General features: G+C 39.0%; 1 protein-coding gene across 2 annotated transcripts in view; it reads right to left on the bottom strand.

Moving 5' to 3' along the window:
• Nucleotides 1–21,293, bottom strand: part of tow (target of wingless) — a 103,925-nt gene extending 82,632 nt beyond the window's left edge. The window contains exon 1 of one of the 2 annotated variants that reach the window (XM_028173922.2): nucleotides 20,918–21,293. Coding sequence is in view for 1 of the 2 variants with exons in the window: in XM_089733467.1 (XP_089589593.1) it covers nucleotides 20,918–20,990 (73 nt within the window). In the remaining variant the exon portion in view is untranslated. The remainder of the gene's footprint in view (nucleotides 1–20,917) is intronic. The other variant, XM_089733467.1, reaches the window with a different exon arrangement.
• Nucleotides 21,294–24,833: the final 3,540 nt, after the last annotated feature.

Below are 24,833 nucleotides of genomic sequence, written 5' to 3'. Positions count from 1 at the left end.
CGCTCTCTCATTTAGTCTAAGATAGGGTCCTGTGCGTCACTAGAATCCACTCTACCATGCACGAACCACAGACAACTTAGTTTAAAACAATGTACTCCTCGGTTTCGCTAAATTTAAAATTTCACGAAACACCGCTACACTTTGAATCATACGAGTATATACGCTTTAAAGCTCTCTCAAAGTGTGGCCGTGTTCGTTAAAGCGGTTACGTAATTATTCAAAGTTGCGCTTTGAGCTTTACGAACGAGTACAGGCTGCAGGGTAAGCTGAGTTAGTGTACGTGTTAAATAGATAAAATCAAAGCAGTGTTGCAATTGAGATATTCAATTGCCTTATTGAAGATCAAAATAAAAATATTTGTTGTCTTCGGTAGGCTGCGGCTTGGCTCTGCCCCTGGCATTGCTGAAGTCCATGAGCGACGGTAACCACTCACCATCAGGTGGGCCGTATGCTCGTCTGTCTACAAGGGCAATAAAAAAAAAAAGATCGCTTTAGTCGCATATATTTTGTTCCGACAACCAGTGTGCTTAGTGCGAGTTTTTTAACGTACTCGATAGTGTAAAAGTTAGCTCTTATTTGTATGGAATGGGATTATTTGCGTACGTTTGCCGCTAGGGGCGCTGTTCCAACTGCATACAAAACTGGCTTAACTTTTACGCTATCGACAACGTTAAGAAACTTGGATTCTCTCGGATTCTCGGAACGCGGAGATTCTGCGAAGCACAGCTCTTGCTAGGGTTCGTGCTAGCAACATCGTCGGGTTTGAGCCCCGTGAGCTCCCCTACTAGTTAAGGTTACGCTGATATGGTCGCTCTAGACCAGGGGTTCCCAAACTTATTTTGTCACTGCCCACTTTGAGAATAAATTCATTTTTAGCGCCCCCATCTTTCACCTACTGAAAAAACCACTATAGCTCAGTTAAGAGTAAGAATCCTCCTGAATGACATTACAAATCGCCTCCCAAGTCTCTATAGACAACGCCCCCATTATTTTTCTGGGTCTCTTATCGCCCCCCTTTAGGCCTGCAGCGCCCACAAGGGGGCGTTATCGCCTACTTTGGAAAAGACTGCTCTAGACCATCATTTAGGTAGGAAAAAAAATTCTGACATCTTCGGATAAACAAACGGACAGAGACTCACCTTATTATCCTTAGTGAATGAAATATTTTCTGTACGTATTTAAATATGTTAAAACGCCGAACGTACTTCAAAAGAAACGTTCCACATTCATATGATCCGGGATCCGAGGCTTTCATAAAAGCCTAATACATATTTACAGGAGGATCTGTGTAAACGAATCTATTCTCAGCACGTCGCCGCCGAAGACGCTGGAGATATTAAATTCGAACGAAAATAACCTCTATCCACTAAACTTTAGTGACACGTTTCCTGTGATGGGAATAAGCTTAGATCTACGTGTACGATCAAAAGTAAAATCTTTTTGTCTATAGCGCACTATGATGTTATTATTGGAGAATGAAAGAATAAGGAAAAGATGTGGTGTCGTGGGACACCTGGTAGGAACGAAGTTCCTTCGGCTAATGTAGAATCGACACAATTTGCAAAAAAAAAAATCGTGCTCAATTTTATGTAGGTTTTCTTGATTTTTCTCTTAAATTTTGCTGATTAGTTTTTATTTAAGTATAGGAAAGTATTTAGGAAATTCAGTATTTTAGGAAATAATAAATTACGTAAAATAGAAAGAGAATGGATGAGAGAACGAAAAGAAAGAGGGAGAAAGAGAAAGGTATTATACACTACTCGCTTGTGTATGCGACTGTCGCGCCTGCGCACGTCTCATTTAACGGTTTTATTCCACGTACTTTTTTCCACGGATTTTTTCCACGGATTTTTTCTTACGGTTTTACTATCACATTTTTTTCAGTTCGGTCGCGCAGCAAAATCCCTATCTCCTCCAAGCCTGCCGTAAGGAACTTCGTTCCAATAAGTTTTTTTTTCATTGTATAGATGGGTGGACGAGCTCACGACCCACCTGGTGTTAAGTGGTTATCGGAGTCTATATACCGACCGAGACCAACCAAATTAAAACTACATTGGGAGGTCCCATAAATTAGTGCAGCAGGGAGAGATGGCGGGACATCGTGAGACGCGTCAAGTCTGCGCCCTCCACTACAGGACGATCACTAACACTCTGTCAAGAGTAACACGATCGAGAATAAGAAAAAGACTAGACGTCACGACGTCAATGCAACTCTAATTGAGACATGAGGTTCGAGTCTCAATATTATATCAGGGGCTATCAGCTCACAGCCCACCTGGTGTTAAGTGGTTACTGGAGCCCATAGACATTCACAACGTAAATGCGCCATCCAACTTAAGATATAATTTCTAAGGTCTCAGTATAGTTACAACGGCTGCCCCACCCTTCAAACCGAAACGCATTGCTGCTTCACGGCAAAAATAGGCAGGGCGGTTGTACCTATCCGCGTGGACTCACAAGAGGTCCTACCACCAGTAAAGTACAAGTAACGTAATAAGTAAATAGAGTTTTAATTTGTACTTCGGGTATAATTGTTATTTATCCCCATTCCCAGCGCGTAACAATAATTATAAAATGAAATTGCGCGTATAACAAATATTAAACGGAACACAATCCATAGAAGTTGCAAACGTTTACAACAAAATATACTGCGCCAAGATACAACTGGTACTGGTGGTAGGACCTCTTGTGAGTCCGCGCGGGTGGGTACCACCACCCTGCCTATTTCTGCCGTGAAGCAGTAATGCGTTTCGGTTTGAAGGGTGGGGCAGCCGTTGTAACTATACGTGAGACCTTAGAACTTATATCTCAAGGTGGGTGGCGCATTTACGTTGTGGATGTCTATGGGCTCCAGTAACCACTTAACATCAGGTGGGCTGTGAGCTCGTCCACCCATCTAAGCAATAAAAAAAAATACAAGTTTATTGAAATTAAATACAATTGCAATACAAAAAAGGTATACAAATAAGAAATTTAATAACCATCATTGACATAAAGAAACCACAGAAGCAGCATTTAATCGTATAGTATATCTGTTTACTCGATGTCCTTGCAAGGACGTGAATAATGGACGCTGGAAGCGTTCGTCTGAAAACTTACGCAGCCAGACAATAAAATTGCCGGCCAAGAAGAAAAGGATATTTCTTGAGATTCGTAATTACAGCTTAGCTTGGGAGTTCTCGGCGGGAAACTGTTCAGAAGACTATCTATCTATATCTATAAAATTTATAAAGACTATTACGTACACATATATACAAAAATGTCTACAGACGTTTACGGTTTTGTTACAAGTATTAGATTAGAAAGGTTTAGGCATTGTGTGTTGTACAGTGTAATAAAAGTCAAGTCGCATAAAATATTTTTATAACCAGTAGTGTAATGTCTTCTGAGCACAGAAAGTTTTTTTTATTGCTTATATGGGTGAACGAGCTCACAACCAACCTGGTGTTAATTGGTTACTGGAGCCCATAGACATCTATGACGTAAGTTCGCCACCCACCTTGAGATATAGGTCTCAGTATAGTTACAACGGTTGCCCCACTCTTCAAACCGAACCGCATTACTGCTTCACCGCAGAAATAGGCAGGGTGGATTCACAAGAGTAGATATCATTATATTCAAGTACTGGCTTTAAAAAATAAAAAAATAAAAAGTAAATACGCTAAAGATCATCTTGTTTGGTGGATTTAAATAAAAACATTAATATAATTATTTGACGCCAGGTAGGTATAGACTAATACAAATGATTTCAATTTCTCGATATGATGTATTATACAATAACGCGAAAATGTTCAACTAACTTCAACAACTAAATGAAACCACAAGGTGTTTATTATAACAAATTTGAGTGTTTTTTTTATGGGTGAATTTATACAAATTAAATTACAAAAGAGTTTAACTAAATTGTTAATAATTTCAATTTTATATCAATAGTATTCTTCTATCTTGGCCCAGTTTCCTTGTTAGACGCCTGAGGCACACCACATAATATCAAACGTATCAAAAGAATAATTCTTTGTTTATTCTACCTAAATAGGTAGAATTTTTATTAGAAATATTTGTCTTAAAGTATCATGATACTTTAAGACAAATATTTTTTTGTATGGAAACTATCGAGATCTTTTAGGGGATGCCCCTAAACTTATATATTGTTAAAGTTAAGGCATTTAATTATTGTATAAATAAACACAGAAAAAGATAATCATGCAAGTCTTTATTTGTTATAAACAAACTAGATGGTTTTTTTTTTTGATAACGAAATCTTGTTGTGTCTTTAAAGCGGTTAGTTGCCCTCAATTAAGAAAAATAATATTATTATTCGCCAATAGATGTCGGGCATAGTTGATTATTGAAAACACGAATAAAACAACATTTTCTGAAAATAAATCGTAGCTAGATCGATTTATCGCCCCCGAAATCCCCTGTATACTAAATTTTATGAAAATCGTTGGAGCCGTTTCCGAGAATCAGATTATATATACCTCTTTATTAATATACAAGAATTGCTCGTTTAAAGGTATAGGATTGATTAAATTTTATCAATTTGTGGTTTCTAAATATTTTCAAAATCCTTCATTAAAAATAAAATATAAGATAGGTAATATGTTACTGCCATCTACAGGAGCAATGAGAAACTAATCGAAGCGATGCCATCTAGTGACCGACGCCCGTAAACATTTTGTTGAGTGCTTGAGTTGCTTATCTCTAACTAATTTATGTGTATTATCTATAGTCAGAGCTGAACCACTTTATTATTAGTTCGCTTAAGGTCATAACAAAGTAAAAACTAGTCTAAAAATAGCGTTTATGTTCTTACCACAAAATACATTCTCAATTTAAGTGGTCTCAGAACGTTTGTTGATTTTTATCGCATAATCTTGCGATTTTAACAAGACTTTAGCCATAATTCCTTAAGAACACTGCTGCTGTTTACTCTCAAAGCTACGAAAGTTTGTTCTCAAAAGTTTTCAAGGGACGTAATTTATCACTCGAGGCTGCCATCTTTGAATTTTAAGAAATCTTTGCCTTTTTTCGCGCTATTGTATTATTTTCAGCTAAATAGTAATGTTTCGCTGATTTACGATTGTTCTTGTATTGTTTTAGTTTTTTTTTCAAGGTTTTCCTTCGTCGTGGCCTAATGAAGTCGTCGTGGCCTAACGGATAAGACGTCCGGTACATTCGTGTTTAGCGATGCATCGGTGTTCGAATCCCGCTGGCGGGTACCAATTTTTGTAATGAAATACGTACTCAACAAATGTTCACGATTGATTTCCACGGTGAAGGAATAACATCGTGTAATAGAAATGAAACCCGCAAAATTATAATTTGCGTAATTACTGGTGGTAGGACCTCTTGTGAGTCCGCACGGGTAGGTACCACCACCCTGCCTATTTCTGCCGTGAAGCAGTAATGCGTTTCGGTTTGAAGGGTGGGGCAGCCGTTGTAACTATAATTGAGACCTTAGAACTTATATCTCAAGGTGGGTGGCGCATTTACGTTGTAGATGTCTATGGGCTCCAGTAACCACTTAACACCAGGTGGGCTGTGAGCTCGTCCACTCATCTAGGCAATAAAAAAAAAAAAAGATCATTCTTGTTTGATTTAATAACTTTCCTTTATCGTATTCCTTCGCACCACATCATCGTGATATTTAATTAAGCTTACTTAAGCAGGCTTACAAAACATTCGTATAATCCTATATAACACTGACGCCAATAACATACATTGAGTTATATCGGTAAAGCAAAAATAAATTTAATGAAATTAGCCTTCTGTGAAATGTAACTTGAAAATAAATCATCTATATAAACCTCATGTGTATAAATAATATACATATTGGGATACCATACACACTAAATTACCGCCGCAGATTTGCCTCCGCAGACTATATGTTGCTTGAGTGGAGATCCGTGCTCAGAAATTTCCCTACCTAATTGCTGATAGCCTCGAGGGGCTATTCCAGCGTCGCTGAGCTGGTAGACGAGCTTATGGGGCTCACAGCCCAAAAGAGCTTGCATCAATTGTTCCAGCAAGAGCAGTGCTACGCTGAATCTCCCACCGGATCGGAATCGCGATCCACGGAGAAGATTCGGCGAGAACTTCAGTGGGCTTCCTCAGCAGTGAGATCGAAATATTTCCATACCGAATTTCGTCAAAATCAGTTCTGTCGGGATATAAAAATATAATATACAGAGTTACTTCTTAACTAGTAAGTGAGCTCACGGGGCTCAAGTCGCAGTGTTAGCATCACTCCGGTTTGAGCCCCGTGAGCTCACCTGCTAGTTACGGTTACGCTGAAATAGCCTCTCAAGGCTATCTATCAGCTTAGGTAGGGGATTTTTTTTTCTTTAATATTAATAATTTTATATGTATGTATGTATGGTTCTATTAGCTATAAAGGTAAATTTTAACAAGTTTTAAGTGACGAAACCAATTTTGCGACATACTTTTTTAAACAAACAAAGCTTATCTTTGGCTATCCCTATTGACAAATTCGTCCCTATCTACCTGTGACAATTACATGAAAGTCCTTTTAGTTGCTAAGCAGATGGGCTCCGACAAGCAAGAAGGCAGACAGAATTAAATTTGGAAAATCTCCTGTTCGTGTTAAATAGCTCTACTTTTCTTTAATGTACAATCAGAAAAAAATATATATAAATACAAAGTGTACAGACACGCCGAACATATAACATATTGATTAAGTACTGGATACACATTCACGCTTCCCGATACGTTATAAACTAACAAAACTAATTGTCTGACCGTGACTTTAATTGAGCAAAAGCTGCCGAATACGTCTATCTGTATTAGAAGTAATTACATACAACTATTTGGATCCAGCAAAATTTATTAGTGGTACCTCATCGATCTCACTCGATTTTATAGAATCCGTGGGATATTGAAACTATATGGGATTATCTTAGCTTATCTATTGTATAAGCTGCTATATTACTCTTGGTCGTACAAAGGGTGATAGAATAAGTAACAGAGAGACTTGGTGGTGGACAGAAGCGGTGCAAAAAAAAATGCAAAGAAACAAAGATGCCTTTAACACCTGGTAGTCCACTCAAACTTCTGAAGACCAAGAAAAATATGAAGGAATAAAAGAAGGAGACTAAGAATAAATAACAGCGGTGGCGTAAATTCCCGAAAGACCATATACAAGCAATTAGAAACCAAAGAAAGTCAAAACTTTAAGCACGATTGCTGAAGAGTATCGTGCAAATTTTGACAATCGTATGTCGGCTTTTTACACTTGAAAAAGGCATATGACTGCGTCCCAAGGAATACGATCGCAACATATCTTATAAAAACGTAATGCAAACTAAACCTGGTTCGTATAATTTTACACTACATTAATCGTAATATTTCAATCGCATATCCAATTGATTTAGTCAATGCGATTCAATTGCAGCTAAATAAACAAATCATTGCTGACTAAAAGTCGCCACTAGAATTGGAAGAGATGTCTTATGTATTAAAAACAAATATTTAAAGGGTTTTTTGATGGATTTATTTAGAATTGTTTCAATAAGCATAGATTAGATTAGCTCGACTCCACCATAATAAGCTGCTTCCAGATTCGGAAACCGAACGTGAATGCCGACTCCAATCTTGAGAAACTCTCAATCCCATTGCAAGAAAAGTTATTCTACCTTACAAATAGGAAAACAAAAGCTAAGCTTCTTTGATTTTCAAAGCTAATCGAAAGAGAAAAAGGCTCTCACAAAACGCACTGTAGGTAGATACTCGACGTAAGTAACAGGGTTGAATTTTCATCCTGAATCTCTGCACACGGTTCTTATTTCTCAAACAGTATTTGGTATTGATTCTTCTTTCCAAATCTTATCCATCTTGGACAAAGATTCCAGCTCGTTTGTTACCAAGCGTCCGTGTTGAACTGGTTGAGCAGAAAACAAAGAACTATAGTCACTCAACAGACAAATCGTTATGACCCTAACTATATCCAGCTATATAAGCTGTCTGTAGTCTGGATGCTAGACTAGATTCTATTGCAATCGATCCTTTACAAGGGCGTCGACCCTGTGCTTCAAGCGGCGTCTAAAACCGATGCATTCGGTCATTAACATATTAAGTCATTGAAACGAATTTCAAGACTATCAGAACAAAGCAGAGCGGTTCTTTTGTTCGCCAAAATAACCCGTTCGTAAGCCGTTCAATTCTAACTTTTGATTACAAGTGGGTATTTAAAATGAAAGGCCGTCTGTCTAGGACCGCATTGGCAAACTTTGCAATGATTTATCTGAGAGATTTCTAAGCCATTGTTGGCAAATGGTTTGTGACAATTAATGTTTGCACGATTCAAATTCAAAGAAATGGCGATTAATTTGGAAAATTGACTTTTCGTAAAAAAATAAGAGTGTAATTCACACGCTGTAGAGATGAATCCTTCAGTAGTATCATGTCTCATTTTAGCGATCTCTAAATACATGTTTGACTCTTTTTAAGGCTTCGTCAAACAGAACGCGTACTTAGCGCTGCGTTTTAACGTCACGCTCTTTTCACGTCACACAAATTGACTAGATGAGCCCAACGCTCCTTGACGCAGCGTAACGCCAAATCATAGTGCAGTCCGAAAATTTAAAAATATTAAGATGTCGAGTGATTCACATGTGGCATTGTATAACCATAGGTATTTTCTAACTAATTCTACCAATTTTTCAGTATTTCCAGTATTTTAATACACATTTACTCGGACGCTAAAATAAAATTTGTAAAAAATTACAACGCCTGACGTCAAAGCGTCCTAACACCGCGACAGAGCGTTGCGTACTTATAGCGCTGGGGCTCTGTTTGACGGTATGTTACCATAGTAGTACAACACATCTCGGCGTCATAGCGCGCCGTCAGTTTAGCACTCTGACGCGCGCTAATTACGCATTCTGTTTGACGAAGCCTTTAGCGTCGCTAGTTACAAATCAGAGCGGCGCTAAAGTCGTTTTTACTTCTAAGCCCCGAGTTTTCATTTCCTACGGCACCAAATTACGAATAGGATACCTCACTTATCTTTCCGTGTTATTTCATGTTGCTGGTCGTTTGTTTTTATGTAATATGACCAGGTGACGTATAAACAGCTATTTAGGAGTCGACTAAAGCGAGAAAGATATTTCAACATACCCTCAGGTTAAAATACCGACATATCTATACTATCTATACTATAATATTATAAAGAGGAAAGATTTGTTTGTTTGTATTGAAAAGGCTCCGAAACTACTGAACCGATTTGAAAAAATCTTTCATTTTTTTTTTGTCAGGAGGAAATCGCCGGACTTCCGCCCTTTTCTGGGGATACTGGGCGGGGTATGTCAGAGTCGAACTGACTAAAACCTCCTGTCGCTCAACAACCAACGTCCAAACCTCGCATGAGACAGAACTCATGACAAGGCAAAGGGGGGAAAGTGAAGCGTTTAGTGCGGAGCACATCTCTCCCATCACCCTCCCCCTCGGGACGCCGGGAAGCCCGCCTAGATGGCGCTGGTTAGAGTGGGTTACCCTACGGAATACCCCGCTGGGCCATAACCAGCGTGGGTCGAGGATAGCCGGCCTTCCATCACCCGGATGCTCTTGCGTAAAACGCGTGCATCCCGAGTGACATAGGCTATAATCTTTTTTGAAAAATATTAGGGATTCTTACTAAAACTCCAATAATGTAAACCAAAGTGTGAAAAATTACCTAAAATACCTAGTCAGGTCATAAGTATTGTCACACAGTAAAAACTTTTCTTTTAGAATGCTGGCCACAAAAAAGTTTATTGAATTCGAATTTCGAATTGTTCATGAAAATAAAAATGTATACTTTTAGAATTTTTACTAATTTTTAAATATGGAGTGGGCGCTTAAAGAAGACCTTGTTGCAATTATTGCGTTGCATCGTTGCGGTTACGCGCCAATTCAAATTTTTAACATACTGAAAATTTTGAATATAACCAAAAGATTCGTTTATCGTACCATCAAACGATACAATGAAGACTCTAGTGTAGATGACAGGTCAAGAAGTGGTCGCCCTCGGTCTGTTAGGACTCCAGCAGTGATAAAAGCTGTGAAGGCGCGAATTCAAAGAAATCCCAAACGTAAGCAGAAACTGTTGGCCCTTCAGATGGGGTTAAGCAGAACCACGGTGAAAAGGGTGTTAAATGAAGACTTAGGGCTTCGAGCATATCGAAGAAAAACAGGACATCGTTTGAATGCTCTTCTAATGGACCTGAGACTAAAGAGATGCCGCGCTTTGTTGAAGCGGTACGCGGGAAAAAAATATCGGGAAATTATTTTTTCGGATGCAAAAATTTTTACCGTAGAAGAGAGCTACAACAAACAAAATGATAAGGTGTACGCACACAGTAGTGAAGAAGCGAGCAACCGTATTCCGCGTGTCCAACGAGGTCATTTTCCATCCTGGCTCATGGTATAGTTGGGAGTTTTTTATTGGGGCTTAACAGAGGTACATTTTTGTGAGAAAGGTGTAAAAACGAATGCAGTTGTGTATCAAAATACAGTCCTGACGAACCTTGTGGAACCTGTTTCTCATACCATGTTCAATAACAGGCACTGGGTATTCCAATAAGATTCGGCGCCAGCTCATAGAGCGAAGAGCACACAAGACTGGCTGGCGGCGCGTGAAATCGACTTCATCCGGCACGAAGACTGGCCCTCCTCCAGTCCAGATTTGAATCCGTTAGATTACAAGATATGGCAACACTTGGAGGAAAAGGCGTGCTCAAAGCCTCATCCCAATTTGGAGTCACTCAAGACATCCTTGATTAAGGCAGCCGCCGATATTGACATGGACCTCGTTCGTGCTGCGATAGACGACTGGCCGCGCAGATTGAAGGCCTGTATTCAAAATCACGGAGGTCATTTTGAATGAAATTTAGTGTCATAAGAATCTATGTTTTGTTAAGTTCATTTTGGTATATGAATGGTTACATAATGAATAAACTTGTTTCAATTATTTTACATTAAACATGTGACAGAATTTATGACCTGACTAGGTATTCTTTACATCGTGTGCCCTGCGAAAATTATTGATGATAGAATAAAAAAATGTACTACGACTTTATAGAACACATTATTATTTACAAAAAGTGTCGCGACAGCATATGTCTAACTATTATAGTTATGCCGCAATAAGTGTTCTTTTATTTAAAAAAAATAAAACAACGTCAAATATCGTTGAAATTTGGAGCCGGAGTGGGCCGCTATGATGAATATTTTGAAGAAAAATTAAGAACTAAAGACAAAAATGTTCAATTATAAACTGATTTACATAACACTTCTAAATTAATAAAAAATATTCTGGTTATTAATTGTGAAGAACAACTTTACTTATTACAATTTCTCTTCGATTATGAAAACTGAGTCTTACTAACTTTTAATTGGAATTGTTGGACTGTAGATGTAGCGGCTACCGGCCCACGTGATTTCGAAGTACATTATCATGGCACGTAGCTTGAATGCTGATAATTTCCAAAACTCAATACGGTATATTATATAAATATCACATCTATTTTATGTTGCTGTATATAATGATTTGGGCATATAAGAAACATGACTTTTGTTGATTTGCCATATTAGCGGGGAGTGTTGTGTAGTTTTGATTTGATTTGCTACCAAGGCCTTAATGGTTGGTGTCGCAAAACCGTCCATTGAATTCACCAACTAGTTGGTGTGCTAATTAAGTATTTTTATTATTTAAAAACTTTTCACATTGTCAGCATCAAGCCGCGGTCATCTAAGCAAAGTGAGTGTATTTACTTACACAGGCCTGAGAAATAATAATTAAAAATACATAAATAAAGACAGCACATTTCTGTTTTTATGTCAACACAACATGTTATTTCTGTACAAGTGTAAGCAGCAAAACCAGATAGGAAATCAAAATTTTGGGTGTGAAAAATTCCATCACACGAAAAACCACATCGTTTCAAAAATAAAATTAACTAAAAAAATTATAGCGGAAAAAATTAATAAAACAAAAATAATGATTGCCACAGGGAAAACAAATGATTCTTTAAGAATCTTACAAATGTTTATCAGCGGGTCTAAGATTAGCTCATAATTCATAAACGAACTAACAGAATGAACAAAAATATTTATTTTACGCTCGCTCGCGTGTTTTGTTACTATGAAAAATTATGTTGAAACATTCTCACAATAAACAATATTCATGAGTCGATGGATTACGTTTTAAATGTTTAAATATATTTTGAGGAATGCAGTTTTTGGGTTACACAGTGCCGATCTGGGATAACTAAAATTACAGGAATAATGTTTTCATAATCTTTAATATTTCACGTTTCGTATAATTTTGTAAACTAGTTCTTGACACTAAAACTGCACAGGTTTTATTAGTTTTTCGATAGTGAAACAGTCAGTTTCGAGTTTTTGCGAAATTAAAAAATACAAGTTCGAAGTAAAGCAGTTATCAGTACTGGTTTGTGTTCGCTCACGTGGCCCGCATGCGTATAAACTCTTTCCAGGTCATCCAATTCATGTCCTGCAGGATAGCCGTGGGAGCACCGTGGTACATGAAGAATGTCGATCTTCATGACGATTTAAATTAAGAACTGACACGTAAGGTAACATCAGTGGCGTAGCTAGGTAATGAATTGACAACACTGCCAATCTACAGAAAGAATTTAGGAGAATTCCTTAGGCATAGGTTTTGAATTTCTCTCAACTGAGTTGTCATGATTAAAGTGGGGTTGCAACCTGTCATCTTTATTTTGAAAATGGGAGAAATTTCCAAAAGTTCAGTGCGATCGAGATTTCTGGTAAGGATTTGAGGGCCCCCTGAGCTTGAGGGCCCCGGGGCACTGCCCCGCCTAGCCCCTAGGTAGCTACTGGGTATCATCAGAGCGCTATTTCGATAAAGCGGCGCGTCATGATAACACTCTTATCGTGGCTGCTGTTAAATTACATATCCGACCCAGGCGCGGGGCAACGAAAAGCCGCCGTCACCGAAAACATCGGATGCTCCGGATCTACTCTCGGTGCCTTTAGGCCCTTCAAAGTTCGACGAGCGAACTAACCCCGTAGATACGACCCACTGCGTTTCTCTCGGATCTTCTCAATGGGTCACGATTCCAATCCGGTGGTATATTCTGCGAAGCACTCCTCTAGCTAGAGCTGGTGTTAGCCAAGTCTCCCAGGTTGAGCCCGTGAGCTCACCTACTCGTCAGGGCATAGCTGGAATAGTCCCTTAGGCTACCAGCGAATAAGTAGTAAGTACATATTTGAATGATAACTTTTTTGATGATCTTTAGTCATTATATCAGGCCACGGCCATCAAATTTGTTTTGTCTTCAAGTCCTTATTACGAATATAAGCATTCAAGTTAATGTACCGTCTAAAATGACATAGAAGGAATGCGTTATATAGCTAGAAAGATACGGGTCAAGCTAGTAAAAGATTGTTAATACACAGTAACAAACCTTTATACCCTTTCAAGGTCTATATAATGATGTTTCACACGTTTCAAGGTTTTTTCATGCCAAATGTATACTGTCGCCCCTATTTTTCATTATTAACATAATAAGCACATATCATGTCTATTACAGTTCATGGAATAAATCAATAATATGTACTGATAATTCTTTGTAAATTGTACACACGTGACGAAAAATTTCGAAGTGTAAGTATGATTTCGTCTAATCAAAAAATACGATAGAATTTACGCAGAATTTGATAAGATCTAACGCGGGTGACACTATTAAGTAATTCGTTATTTTTCTTTTACTGTGAATATTCCCAAATTATGTTTCTGACTGATAATATCAACATAAAAAAGTCGTAATTGATATTTCTTATACTTTTTCAATCTTTATCAAAAAAAAAATTTTTTATTGCCCTCGTAGGCAGACGAGCATACGGCCCATCTGATGGTGACTTGTTACCGTTGCCCTTGACGTCAGCAATACCTTGAGCATAGCCAAGACGTTGCCTACCGTAATGTGATATACTCGTATTGTGTATTACTTTTGTCTAAATAATTTGCTTTAATTTTATTTTTTCTAATTAATTGTCTAAAATTTTATAATTATTAATCTGTATAATCAAATTTATTAATATACTAGCTGACCCGGCAGACTTCGTAGTGCCTCAATCTATATAAATAAATAAAATAAACTTAAAACAAACAAAAGGAATCCGTCCGACGGGGGACACATCAAAGGAAAAACAAAATTGTTTGTTTTTATATAATTCCGAGCATTTTCATATTTTTTCACTTTTTAAACCTTCTCTGGACTTCCACGAATAATTCAAGACCAAAATTAGCCAAATCGGTCCAGCCGTTCTCGAGTTTTAGCGAGACTAACTAACAGCAATTCATTTTTATATATATAGATATAGATTTATTAGTGTAAAAATTATCGTAAAACATTTTTTGAACCGTCAAAATATCATTGGTTCAAAAAAGAATTCTGAAGCAAAAAAAAACGGCGAAGCAAATCCCAGAAAAGAAGCACACAGTACAGATGTGATATAAAATATTGAAATACTTTCTCTCGCAGGATTACGTTCGCATTTTCCTCTTAATTAGCGCAATTTCCACTGGCATTGTGTATACCCGAATCAGATATGATCACATCTATTTTTTGCCACAAAACTTGAAGCTTCGTTGTCTCAAAGTGGCCTAATTCTAAAGACCGGTGGCACTCATATCGGATATCGCGATAAGCCGATACTCAAAATCGCGGAGCACCGATTTTTCTAGGTTTCTGAACACGTGTTCACGAATACCTTTCCCGTTGAGCGAATAACGTAGTCTAATAAAATGAAACCCAATGAATTTATAAAATTTGCGTAACTAGTAGCGCGAAGTAGTCCGCACGTGTAAGTACCACCCACCTACATACGTATTTCTGCAAAGCAATCACGTATTACGTTTGAAGGAAGTCCGTACAGCCATTGTACTAAGCCTTTAATCTTACGTTTTAATGTGAGTAGAGGCATTTAAGCTGCGGTGACTCTGAACACAATATAAAATACATGAGCTGATTAAGGAAGTACTTAGTCCATATATTATTGCGTCGTTTGGAGTGCCATGCCAAGGGATACACTTAAGCAAGGAGATCGAAGTTTTCACGGGACAAGGCTGTTTCGGTCGCTACCTGCACTTCGTAGCCCCGAGGGAGCCGACGCCGAAGTGCCACCACTGCAGTGGCTGCAACGAGGACACGGCGGAGCACACGCTCGCGTACTGCCCCGCTTTCGCAGAGCAGCGCCGCGTCCTCATTGCAAAAATAGAGCCGGACTTGTCGCTTCCGACCGTCGTGGCTACGATGCTCGGCAGCGACGAGTACTGGCACGCGATGCTCGATTTCTGCGAGTCCACAATCTCGCAGAAGGAGGCGGCGGAACGGGAGAGAGAGAGCTCTTCTTCCCTGTTGGCGCTGTGCCGCCGCCGCCGAGAGGGGGGTCTGAGGAGGGCGTTTGTCCAGCTCCGGCTCCTATTAGGACGCAGTCCCTCCCGGTGATGGTCAAGGAGCGACCTGAGGGCTGCGCCACACGTTACTGTCACTCTTGCGCGCTGGCACCAGGAGGACGGGACGACGCGTCGGCTGCTGCGGCCTGCGAAGCGGTCCACGTTGTCGTCGTCGCTGTCGTAGCCGAAGAGCAACCCGGTCGGCGGCGTATCACGTTCCGACCCGGCAGGCTGGTTCTAGCCCAGCGGAGTATCCTGGAACACCAGCGGCATTGCCCGACGGGCCTGGTAGGGTCGCCGTACCGCGGAGATCTTCGTTGGTCGTCGACTATCGCGTCAATGACCCGTCCTCGGGGTGGCGGCGCGTGTCTGGTTGTAGTATTGACCGCGGGAACTCCCTTACTCTGAACGGCTTCTGACCCCGGACGGAGATCGGTTGTCGGATGTAAGAGAGCAGGGGAGTCGTTTAGTGTGGTGGAACCCTAAAATTCCGTGGGCCCGCGGTCTGCTCCCAACACCTTCAGATCGTCAAGTCCCACATACCCCGCGCGCCCCCTAGGCGCGGGGACATCGTATTGCTTCGCGTCAAGAATAAGCACGATGAGGGTACATATCCGTGCGGGCTTACGACAATAGAAAGGTCTTCTACCGATCGAGTGAAATTGCTCGGTGGACCGACGACCCGAATGATGTTATTGCTCGTAACTTGTTTATATGCAAGTTTATCTTTTGAATGTGGTGGACGATATTTAGGGAAATTTCAAATAACTGGTGATCTGTGGTAGCCTACCGCTACACATCTACTACTGTTAATTATGAGTAATATCTTCGGGTCAAATTTTATTACACGATCTTATACCTTGATCGTGGAAGTCATTCGTGAACTAGCGTTTGAAGTACGTATTTTCATAAAAACAAATCCTCTTAAGGGATTTCAGCATCAGCATACTTGATTGGATCGCTTGATATTAGTATACTGGGCGTATACTGATATATTTTATCCCACAAAGACTTCAACAGCTTATGATAAGGTTTTTCGCGAGACCGATAGATATACGTTTGAGAAATAAGGTAAAGTAAAATATCCATATTTTATTACTAACCTCATAAATGAGAAAGTGAGTGTGGGTTTGGTATGTTAACAATTCAGTAAATGGTAATTAAATACGCGGTATCAGAACTACAGAAAAAGACATATACCATATTCAGAAATACAACAGAAACATCCCACTGGGTTTCTCGCCGGATCTTCTGTGGATCGCCTTTCCGATTCGGCGGTAGATTCTGCGAAGCACGGCTCTTGCTAGGACCAGTGTTAGCAACGTCTCCATATTAGAGCCCCGTGAGCTCACCTACTTGCTCGGAGAATCTAGTATAACTCCTCAAGGTTACTAGAATATGTAGGAGAAAAAAAAGTACTGTTCCCGAGGGTTTTTTTTGCACTAGCACGAGTCAAGCTGCAGGTAAAAGCTACTAGTTGTAAATCAAAATCAGCAAAGTATTCTGATGATATGTTTGTAACAGTAGACAATGATGCTTTTAGTTCGAAGCCACGTACATGACTTAGCAAGCAAAGCGAATAATTCGTTCGAGTCGAGCCATTAGCCGTAAAGTAGTAATATAATTAGGCAGACCTCGGTAGTACATTAAGCTGGATTTGTGCTAACAAATAAGATAATTAGATTAGCAACAAATAAAATTGATGGCTTCTCGGGTCTGAGTTTACCATTTCTAAATTAAAGTACCTAACGTTTAATTTACTTCTAAGCATTTATATTGATTAACACATCAAGTAAATTTGAACGTTTAAATCATATAAAATATAACTGAAATATAAGAAGGGCTCAAATAGAAAGACCACTTGTGAGTCCGCGCGGATAGGTACCACCGCCCTGCCTATTTCTGCCGTGAACTATACTGATATTTTAGAACTTGTATCTCAAGATGGGTGGCGCGTCTACGTTGTAAATGTCTATGGGCTCCAGTAACCACTTAACACTAGGTGGGCTGTGAGCTCGTCCACCCATCTAAGCAATAAAAAAAAAGAAAAAAAATTTTTGAAAGTATGCATATACATACATATATTATAACGATGCATGACATTTTTAAATAATGAAATACGGTTAACTTTAAGGACTTTAAGTTCATTTTTTTATTCTTTTAATTATTGGGAAATTATGTTTGTATTTTGTTAAGTGTATAATGTGTGTGATGTGATTTATGTATAATTTAAGGTAATTTTAATTAAGAGCGGATAACACTGAATTATGTTGCGGGTGTCATGGCGGACAAACGTCATACACAAATCCGTTCTCTAAATCACTAATTATTTATTTATTTATTTATTACACTTCATGTAAAATTTACATTGGCGGACTTAATGAAATTAATTTAACTTTACTTATTCTTGCAATCTCTGATTGTTTAAGTAATTTAATCATCCGTATAATTAAAATAATGAAGAGTCAACTCTACAGTGTCCATATTTCAAGGTTTCCGGAAGGTCAACGCGCACCATGGGTTCCTGTACTGATCAGTACACGAATCAACAATCTTAAGTAACAGTCCGGCTCCCGATGCCTCGATATGTGGATTATTATTGCATAACAACACATGGCCACTTAAGTGAGAGGCCAAGCTTTGTAGATTTTATGCAGGTTACGATTTGTGGTTAATATATTATTATTTGAAATGCAAAAAACACATTACAACCCCAAGAAACCCATAACGGATAAACCGACAATTTTACAACTTTAAATAAAAAGACAAGAAGATGATTAGTAAACTTTTTGAAGAATTTATATCAGATTTGATTGATCGAAGTTTCAACCATTAAATTATTACAATTCTCAACATGGTGCAGTTTTTACAGGTCGTTATTAATGTAACAGAGTAACGATGGACGAATTAGAGATGTTCAAATCGATTCGATAGATTGTAAAAACTTCTCGTTTCTCATTTACTCCGCCACTCGACTCGAATCGAATTGGAGTCGGTCACAAATCGCCACTGTAACTTGCGATGTGCGTCAATGGAACGATAGTAGCGAATCTCGAGAAATTCGAATAATGAAGATTGTCCCATGTCAGCTTCGATATTTGAGTGAATCAGGCAGATAATCTTGAACCCAAGTAGGATTCTCGGTTGTTTTGACATCACGGAACTGGACATCGGTATTACAAAGGATTAACTCAATTCAGTGTGCTTAGTGCGAGTTTCTTAACGTTCTCGATAGCGTAAAAGTTAGCTCATATTTGTATGGAATTGTTTGCGTATGTTTGCCGCTAGGGGCGCTGTTCCAACTGCATACAAAATTGGGTTAACTTTTACGCCATCGAGAACGTTAAGAAACTCGCACTAAGCACACAGATCTATGCACCCACACTCAGCAGGCTAATGCACGTGTCCAATAATTATCTTTATAGTTTAAAAAAGAAACATATTGAGCTAAAACATAATAAATCTTGTAAGTTATGGTACTTCTTACTATTATTAAAGAAATGAAAATAATAAGTTACAAATTTACTTAAAATAAAGTTAGAATGTTTAATTAAGCTTCGTTTTGTTGATTAAATATCTTCGTTCGAAATGTGTACACGAGAATCGCAACTAAACCCTTTGATCTCGATTTTAATGAAATTACTTCGGTGTTTCGAATTGGGTAGTTTTAGGTAGTGCAAGGTACGTTGAAGCATAATTCTGAATTAAAATTGAAATGAGTGCTGCATGCATCACTCAGGACTCATTTCGAAGCGCGTTTGAAGAATTTAACACCATGTAGCCTTTAGAATAGACAACGGTGCGAGATTTATTTTCAAAATTTATTAAAATGTACTAAAATAGATCTCCGAGTGGTTCTCTGGTTCTCTCCGAGTGGGACTCCATAGGTTTTGTTATGGTTGTGGATGTATAATTTGGCCTCTGAGTTCCTCGACGGATCCACTCAGTGGGACGCGTTCCGATATCGCAAATGCATCTAATTGGCGAAGAGTAGGTGAGCTCACGGGGCTCAAAGTTGACGGATTTGCTGACACTAGCCCTAGCAAGAGCAGTACTTCGCAGAATCTAATACTGGATCGAAAATGCGACGCACTTAGAAAATCCGTCGAGAAACTCAGTGGGCTGTGTCTGAGGGTTCATTTACTCGCCGAACCCTGCGTTCAGTCCGCAGAATCGGATGTGGAATGTCAATCTAAAGAGTAAGGCAATTTATGGACGACAGCAAAGCCAAGGGGCCCTCCAAACAATCCACTAGCGTTAGATAATGACGCACGTGTTCGTGTAAGACAGATGTCGATTCAACTTTGAAAATTTTGATTGTAAATTTGTTTTGGCATGGAGTTCCTTATTGCGCGTTTTGTTTTCGGGCTGAGAAGCTAGACCGAGATAAGTGTAACAATAAAAAATTACACCAAAAACAGACAGTCTTTTTTAAGTGATTTTTGAGGCACTTTCATACACGATCCTGTGGACCGAATGGAAAACAGTCGACGTCGCCGTAAACACGTCATTACGGATCTTCCCAATCCATTAACAGTGCTTTTAGGTACCTCAAGCACCGGTCACCGTCCTCACCGAACCCGTCGCTTGCGACGAAGGGCTGGTCGAGTAAATTAACCCACAGACACAGCCCACTGAGTTTGTTGTCGGATCTTCTCAGTGGGTCGCGTTTCCGATCCGGTGGTAGATTCTGCGAAGCACTGCTCTTGCTAGGGCCAGTGTTAGCAACACTCCGGTTTGTGTCACCCTCACCTACACGTCAAAGAGAAGCTGAAATAGCATCTCAAGGCTATAAGCATAGGTAGGGAAAAAAAGAGGCACTTTCCAGTCATCTAGGAAATTGAAACTCTCCTCTATCGATTCAGTTAGCCGTCAAGTTCGAGAATATTCAATTCAATTGACGTATTTATAATAAATAATAAAATAGTAAAATATTTTTTTCAGTATTATTCCAACAGCATCCATGTATATACCAGCTTTATTCGTATTTATTCACATTTTATAGCACGTTGAATTATTTTAAACTGGCTTTTTATTTTTTATTTAATCATTGCTTAACACTAACACAAAATAGATAGAGAAAAAAGATCAGTTCGAAGAATGATGATGTTCGAACTGGGTTATCCTTCTTAAGACACCTCGCTTTTGTATTTTTAAGTTTCACTTATCTTCTACAGCTCGTGTATCTGTCTGTAAAAAATGATATTACAAAATCCAATGACATTATGAATTTACGTAGAATTTTTATAATGCAAACGCAAATACTGCATAGGCTAAGAATGATTTCCCTTTTACAATAATTATCAAAACATATGTATTTAAATAAAGAAAAATATCATTTTTATATGTCTATAAACATACTTTTAAGTTATGTCAACATTTCAAATAAAAATGAATCTTGAACGCAAACATTTTGAATGAAACGTGAAATAAAACTTAAATGAAAATGGCAACATTTAGACAAAATCTCACCATAAATCCTGAAGCATCGAGTAATCCAATCCCGTATACAGTTATCATTACTACACCCATATCCACTTGGCATCACCTCTCACCGCTATCACAAATTATCACTAAACAAAACACGAAAAGTCAATACACGCCACTTACGATACGAAAAGTCACTTTAATGTTGGCCATCATGAAATAGAACGTAACTTACAACCGGACTCCATTTTCGAAATGAAATGGCGGGACAATTTGACTTTTTATTTTATTCCCTATAATTCAGAGGTACAGGGTTCCAACAGCGAACAGCCATACGCTTACGCGACCCTCCCGTTTATTCGCGACTGAGGGAGCGAACGGCACGTCCATACCCGTTACCTGTTACGTTTCGGTTAGAACTGCGCTTGCGTACAACGAAACGCGTACAGAGCCATCAACGCAAGAATTTATTAGTAAGTTTGCATAATTATCTCTAACAATGCTGGATTGTTCGTTAGGTCGACGCAATTAAAACGGTCTTTGTTGTTTTCGCGTGTAATGAAAGTGTCTTTCACGGTAGCTTGAGGGCGGTATAACATTCAACCACTAATTAAAGTTAGATCGCGAACTTGCAATTTCCGCTCTATTGCGGAGCAGTTTTTAAGAGTTTTTAATGCACATCTTTATTTACTAAGAAAACTTAGACAGATAGGTTTTGGTGGTGGGACCTCTTGTGAGTCCGCGCGGGTAGGTACCGCCACCCTGCCTATTTCTGCCGTGAAGCAGTAGTGCGTTTCGGTTTGAAGGGTAGGGCAGCCGTTGTAACTATACTTGAGACCTTAGAACTTATATCTCAAGATGGGTGGCGCATTTACGTTGAATATGTCTATGGGCTCCTGTAACCACTTAACACCAGGTGTGCTGTGAGCTCGTCCACCCATCTAAGCAATAAAAAAAAAAATCGCATCTCAATTTCTGTTTCTAAGTTTCTTCCAGCTCCGACTTAATCTATCGATTGATAAGCCTCTAAAGTCATAGGACACAATCGTGTTATATTCACGCAGTTATTTGGTTTAAATAAATATCACTTTTTTGAAAAACCTGTGCGTCAATGCAGCCATCATCATGGCCTAAAGGCTAAAAGACTATGACTAATAGTTTTAATAGAAAACGAATCTCATGTTAAATAGAAAACCGCGCAAATATGATTTGCGCAATTAAAATTGGTACGTCGTATTGAGTCGCGGACCTATTCCACCACCCTTTTTTTTTAACGCTGAGGAAATTTTTTTCGGATACCTGGTCGAGGGTGGTAACAGGGTGATGTCAGACTTTAGCGCCTCCAGAGAAGAAGAGGAAGACCAAGGTCCTCCTCCCCCTCCGATTCGTCTTGAAAAAGGCGCGCGAAGTAGCCGCCCCGCAGAACTGACTACCGACTAAACCGCATCGAGCTCCACCACACCAGCTTGTCCAAACCTACTGTACCTGTAAGGTACGCTCATAATGCGCGCTATACCACCCTTTTATTTCGGGCCGGACCGAGGACCTCCTACGAGGTACCCGCGCCTAGAGGGCACGCGGGCTGTGGGACTTAATGGTCTGCAGATATTGAGAGCAGACCGCGGGCCCAAGAATGTTTTAGGGCCCTACCCACCAAACGACTCCCCTTGTACTCTCTCACCCGACGTCCGATCTCCGCCTGGCGTTAGAACCCAGGCAGAGTAGGGGGGTTCCCGCGATGAACACTGCGCTATACCACCCTGCCTATAACTGCGGTGAGATATTCCAATTCGAAGGACAGGACCAGTCTTGTAGTTGCTATATTACAATATACTTCAGTCTTTAAGGTGAGTGAGTCAATGCTAGATTGAAATTGAAACGTTAATAGGCTCCGTTAAGCACTTAACACCAGTTATGCCGTGAGCTCTTTTATAGGTAGTTTCTATGCACGTGGATTTAATTCGAAGTCAATGATATTGTAGTAAATATGGTCAAGCTAAGATTGCTTTCTATTTTTCGGTTCAACTGGATGTCTTCTTACACAATATTTTAATGTAACTTTTCTACATTTTCTACGTTTGCTTTGAAAAAGATATTTTTCAGTTATTTCAAAAATACTATGAAACATTTCAAACATTATTTTCAGTCGTTACAACAGATTGATCACAAAGTAATAATTTCACAATGCGTCTTTTTTTTACTTCTTCAAGAACGCCTTAATAGGAAAGAGTTTTTAATAAATTATAAAAAAGGCTATAATTGAAGGGAACTAAGTTTATTTAAAATTTAATCGCGCATTGATTGTTTTGAATTTAATGTTTTTTTGCCTACTTCATAGTTTATGTGATCACAAAGAATCAAGGTTTTTTTTTAGGATTGAAGTATTACTGGTGTCCCTGAGGCCTTTCCAGTTTCACCAGGGCAGGTGGGCGAGCAAAGGCTCAACCAAGAGGGGTGGGGTTTGCTAATAGCTACCGGAGCGCCTCCGGAGGAGACCTAACAACTCAAGAGCAGCTGCTTCGCGAATGAATCTACTACCGGATCGGAATCGCGACCCACGATCCGGCGAGAAACGTCGTCATTAATGAATACATATTATGTCAAAAAGTGAATATGCCAATATTGTGAACGCAGCGATTTTTTTAATCAAAATATTTATTGATTTTTTTGTTTTGAACAGGCATTACTGATGGCTCGAAGGCATTTCCAGTTTCACCAGGAAAAGTAGCACGTAAACGTAGTGAGCACGGGCTCAGCCAGGAGGGGGTATTTGCTAACAGCTACCCGAGCGTCTCCAGAGAAGACCTAACAACTCAAGGGCAGCTGCTTCGCGAATGAATCTACTACCGGATCGGAATCGTTATTAACAATTGCGTTTCTCTGCACCATAAATAATATTTATGTTAAGTTCCGCACGAACTAATAAATAAGATATTAAATCTTAGGCAAGCAGTCTTTAATTATATCTATGTTTTATGAAAAGTATATTTTTCTTTTTTTTTTGTATTGGGTATTCGAGTCCTACAGCCAAGTACCAATTTTTGTAAAGAAACACATTAACGAAAGTTTCCGGTGACTTCAACTATATGGGAATAATAGCGGAAAAACATATGGGTGGTGGCATTTATGTTGTTGATGTCTCCGGATGTGAGCTGCTTTTTTACTCATTTAAGCATAAAAAAATAAATCGTCCAAAATAGGAACCTTTACGTTTTTTTGGTAGCAGCATGTTTAAATTGAAATATCAATATTGATTTGATTGTCTTTCGTAATTATTTTAGTGCACATTTCATTATTTTAGTAACATTACACAGCTTCAAAACTGGCCACGTATTTTACTTACTCTATAGATGCCATACAAAAGGGCTTTCAAGTCATGAAAAGATCGCCTATGTACTTATCTATCCGCCTACACTAGGGAATTCAGGAAACGGAAATGGCCCCGGATGGGTGGCTTTCCATGTTGGATTGGGTAATTTAATTTTTATATCGCTTCAGATGTATTTTATAGTTTTACTTCTTTTCAAGTGTTAGACTCTGGATACACTAAATGCTAATTGGTTCTTAGAATCCATCCGAGCATAAATTTCTAAAAATCATAAATAAGCATGTACTTAAACAGATAACATTTAAAACAAACCTTTATTGAGATAACCTAAAATTAATTAAAAAACCTGTATAAACTTTGATTTTTGTAGATTGCTAAAAAAATTATATCACAATTTACTTCATTTATTTAGATGGGAAAACAAGCTCATGGCGCCTGGTTTCAGGATCCCAGAAATCGCAACATGAATGCCCTTCAGCCACCTTGAGACATGAGGTCAGTCTCAATGGTTTTTCTAACACTAATCCGAACGCATTACTGCAATGTCATTGCGATTACCTATAAATCGTTGTGAGTTAGTGGCCGTCGTTTGTTTTAACCTCTTTTTTTCCTACCTATGCTGATAGCCTTGAG

The sequence above is a fragment of the Bombyx mandarina genome, chromosome 15 (assembly GCF_030267445.1).
Source record: "Bombyx mandarina strain Sakado chromosome 15, ASM3026744v2".
Taxonomy (NCBI): Eukaryota; Metazoa; Arthropoda; class Insecta; order Lepidoptera; family Bombycidae; genus Bombyx; species Bombyx mandarina.
The sequence above is the reverse complement of the archived record's forward strand: the minus strand, read 5'-3'. Positions and strand labels throughout refer to the sequence as shown.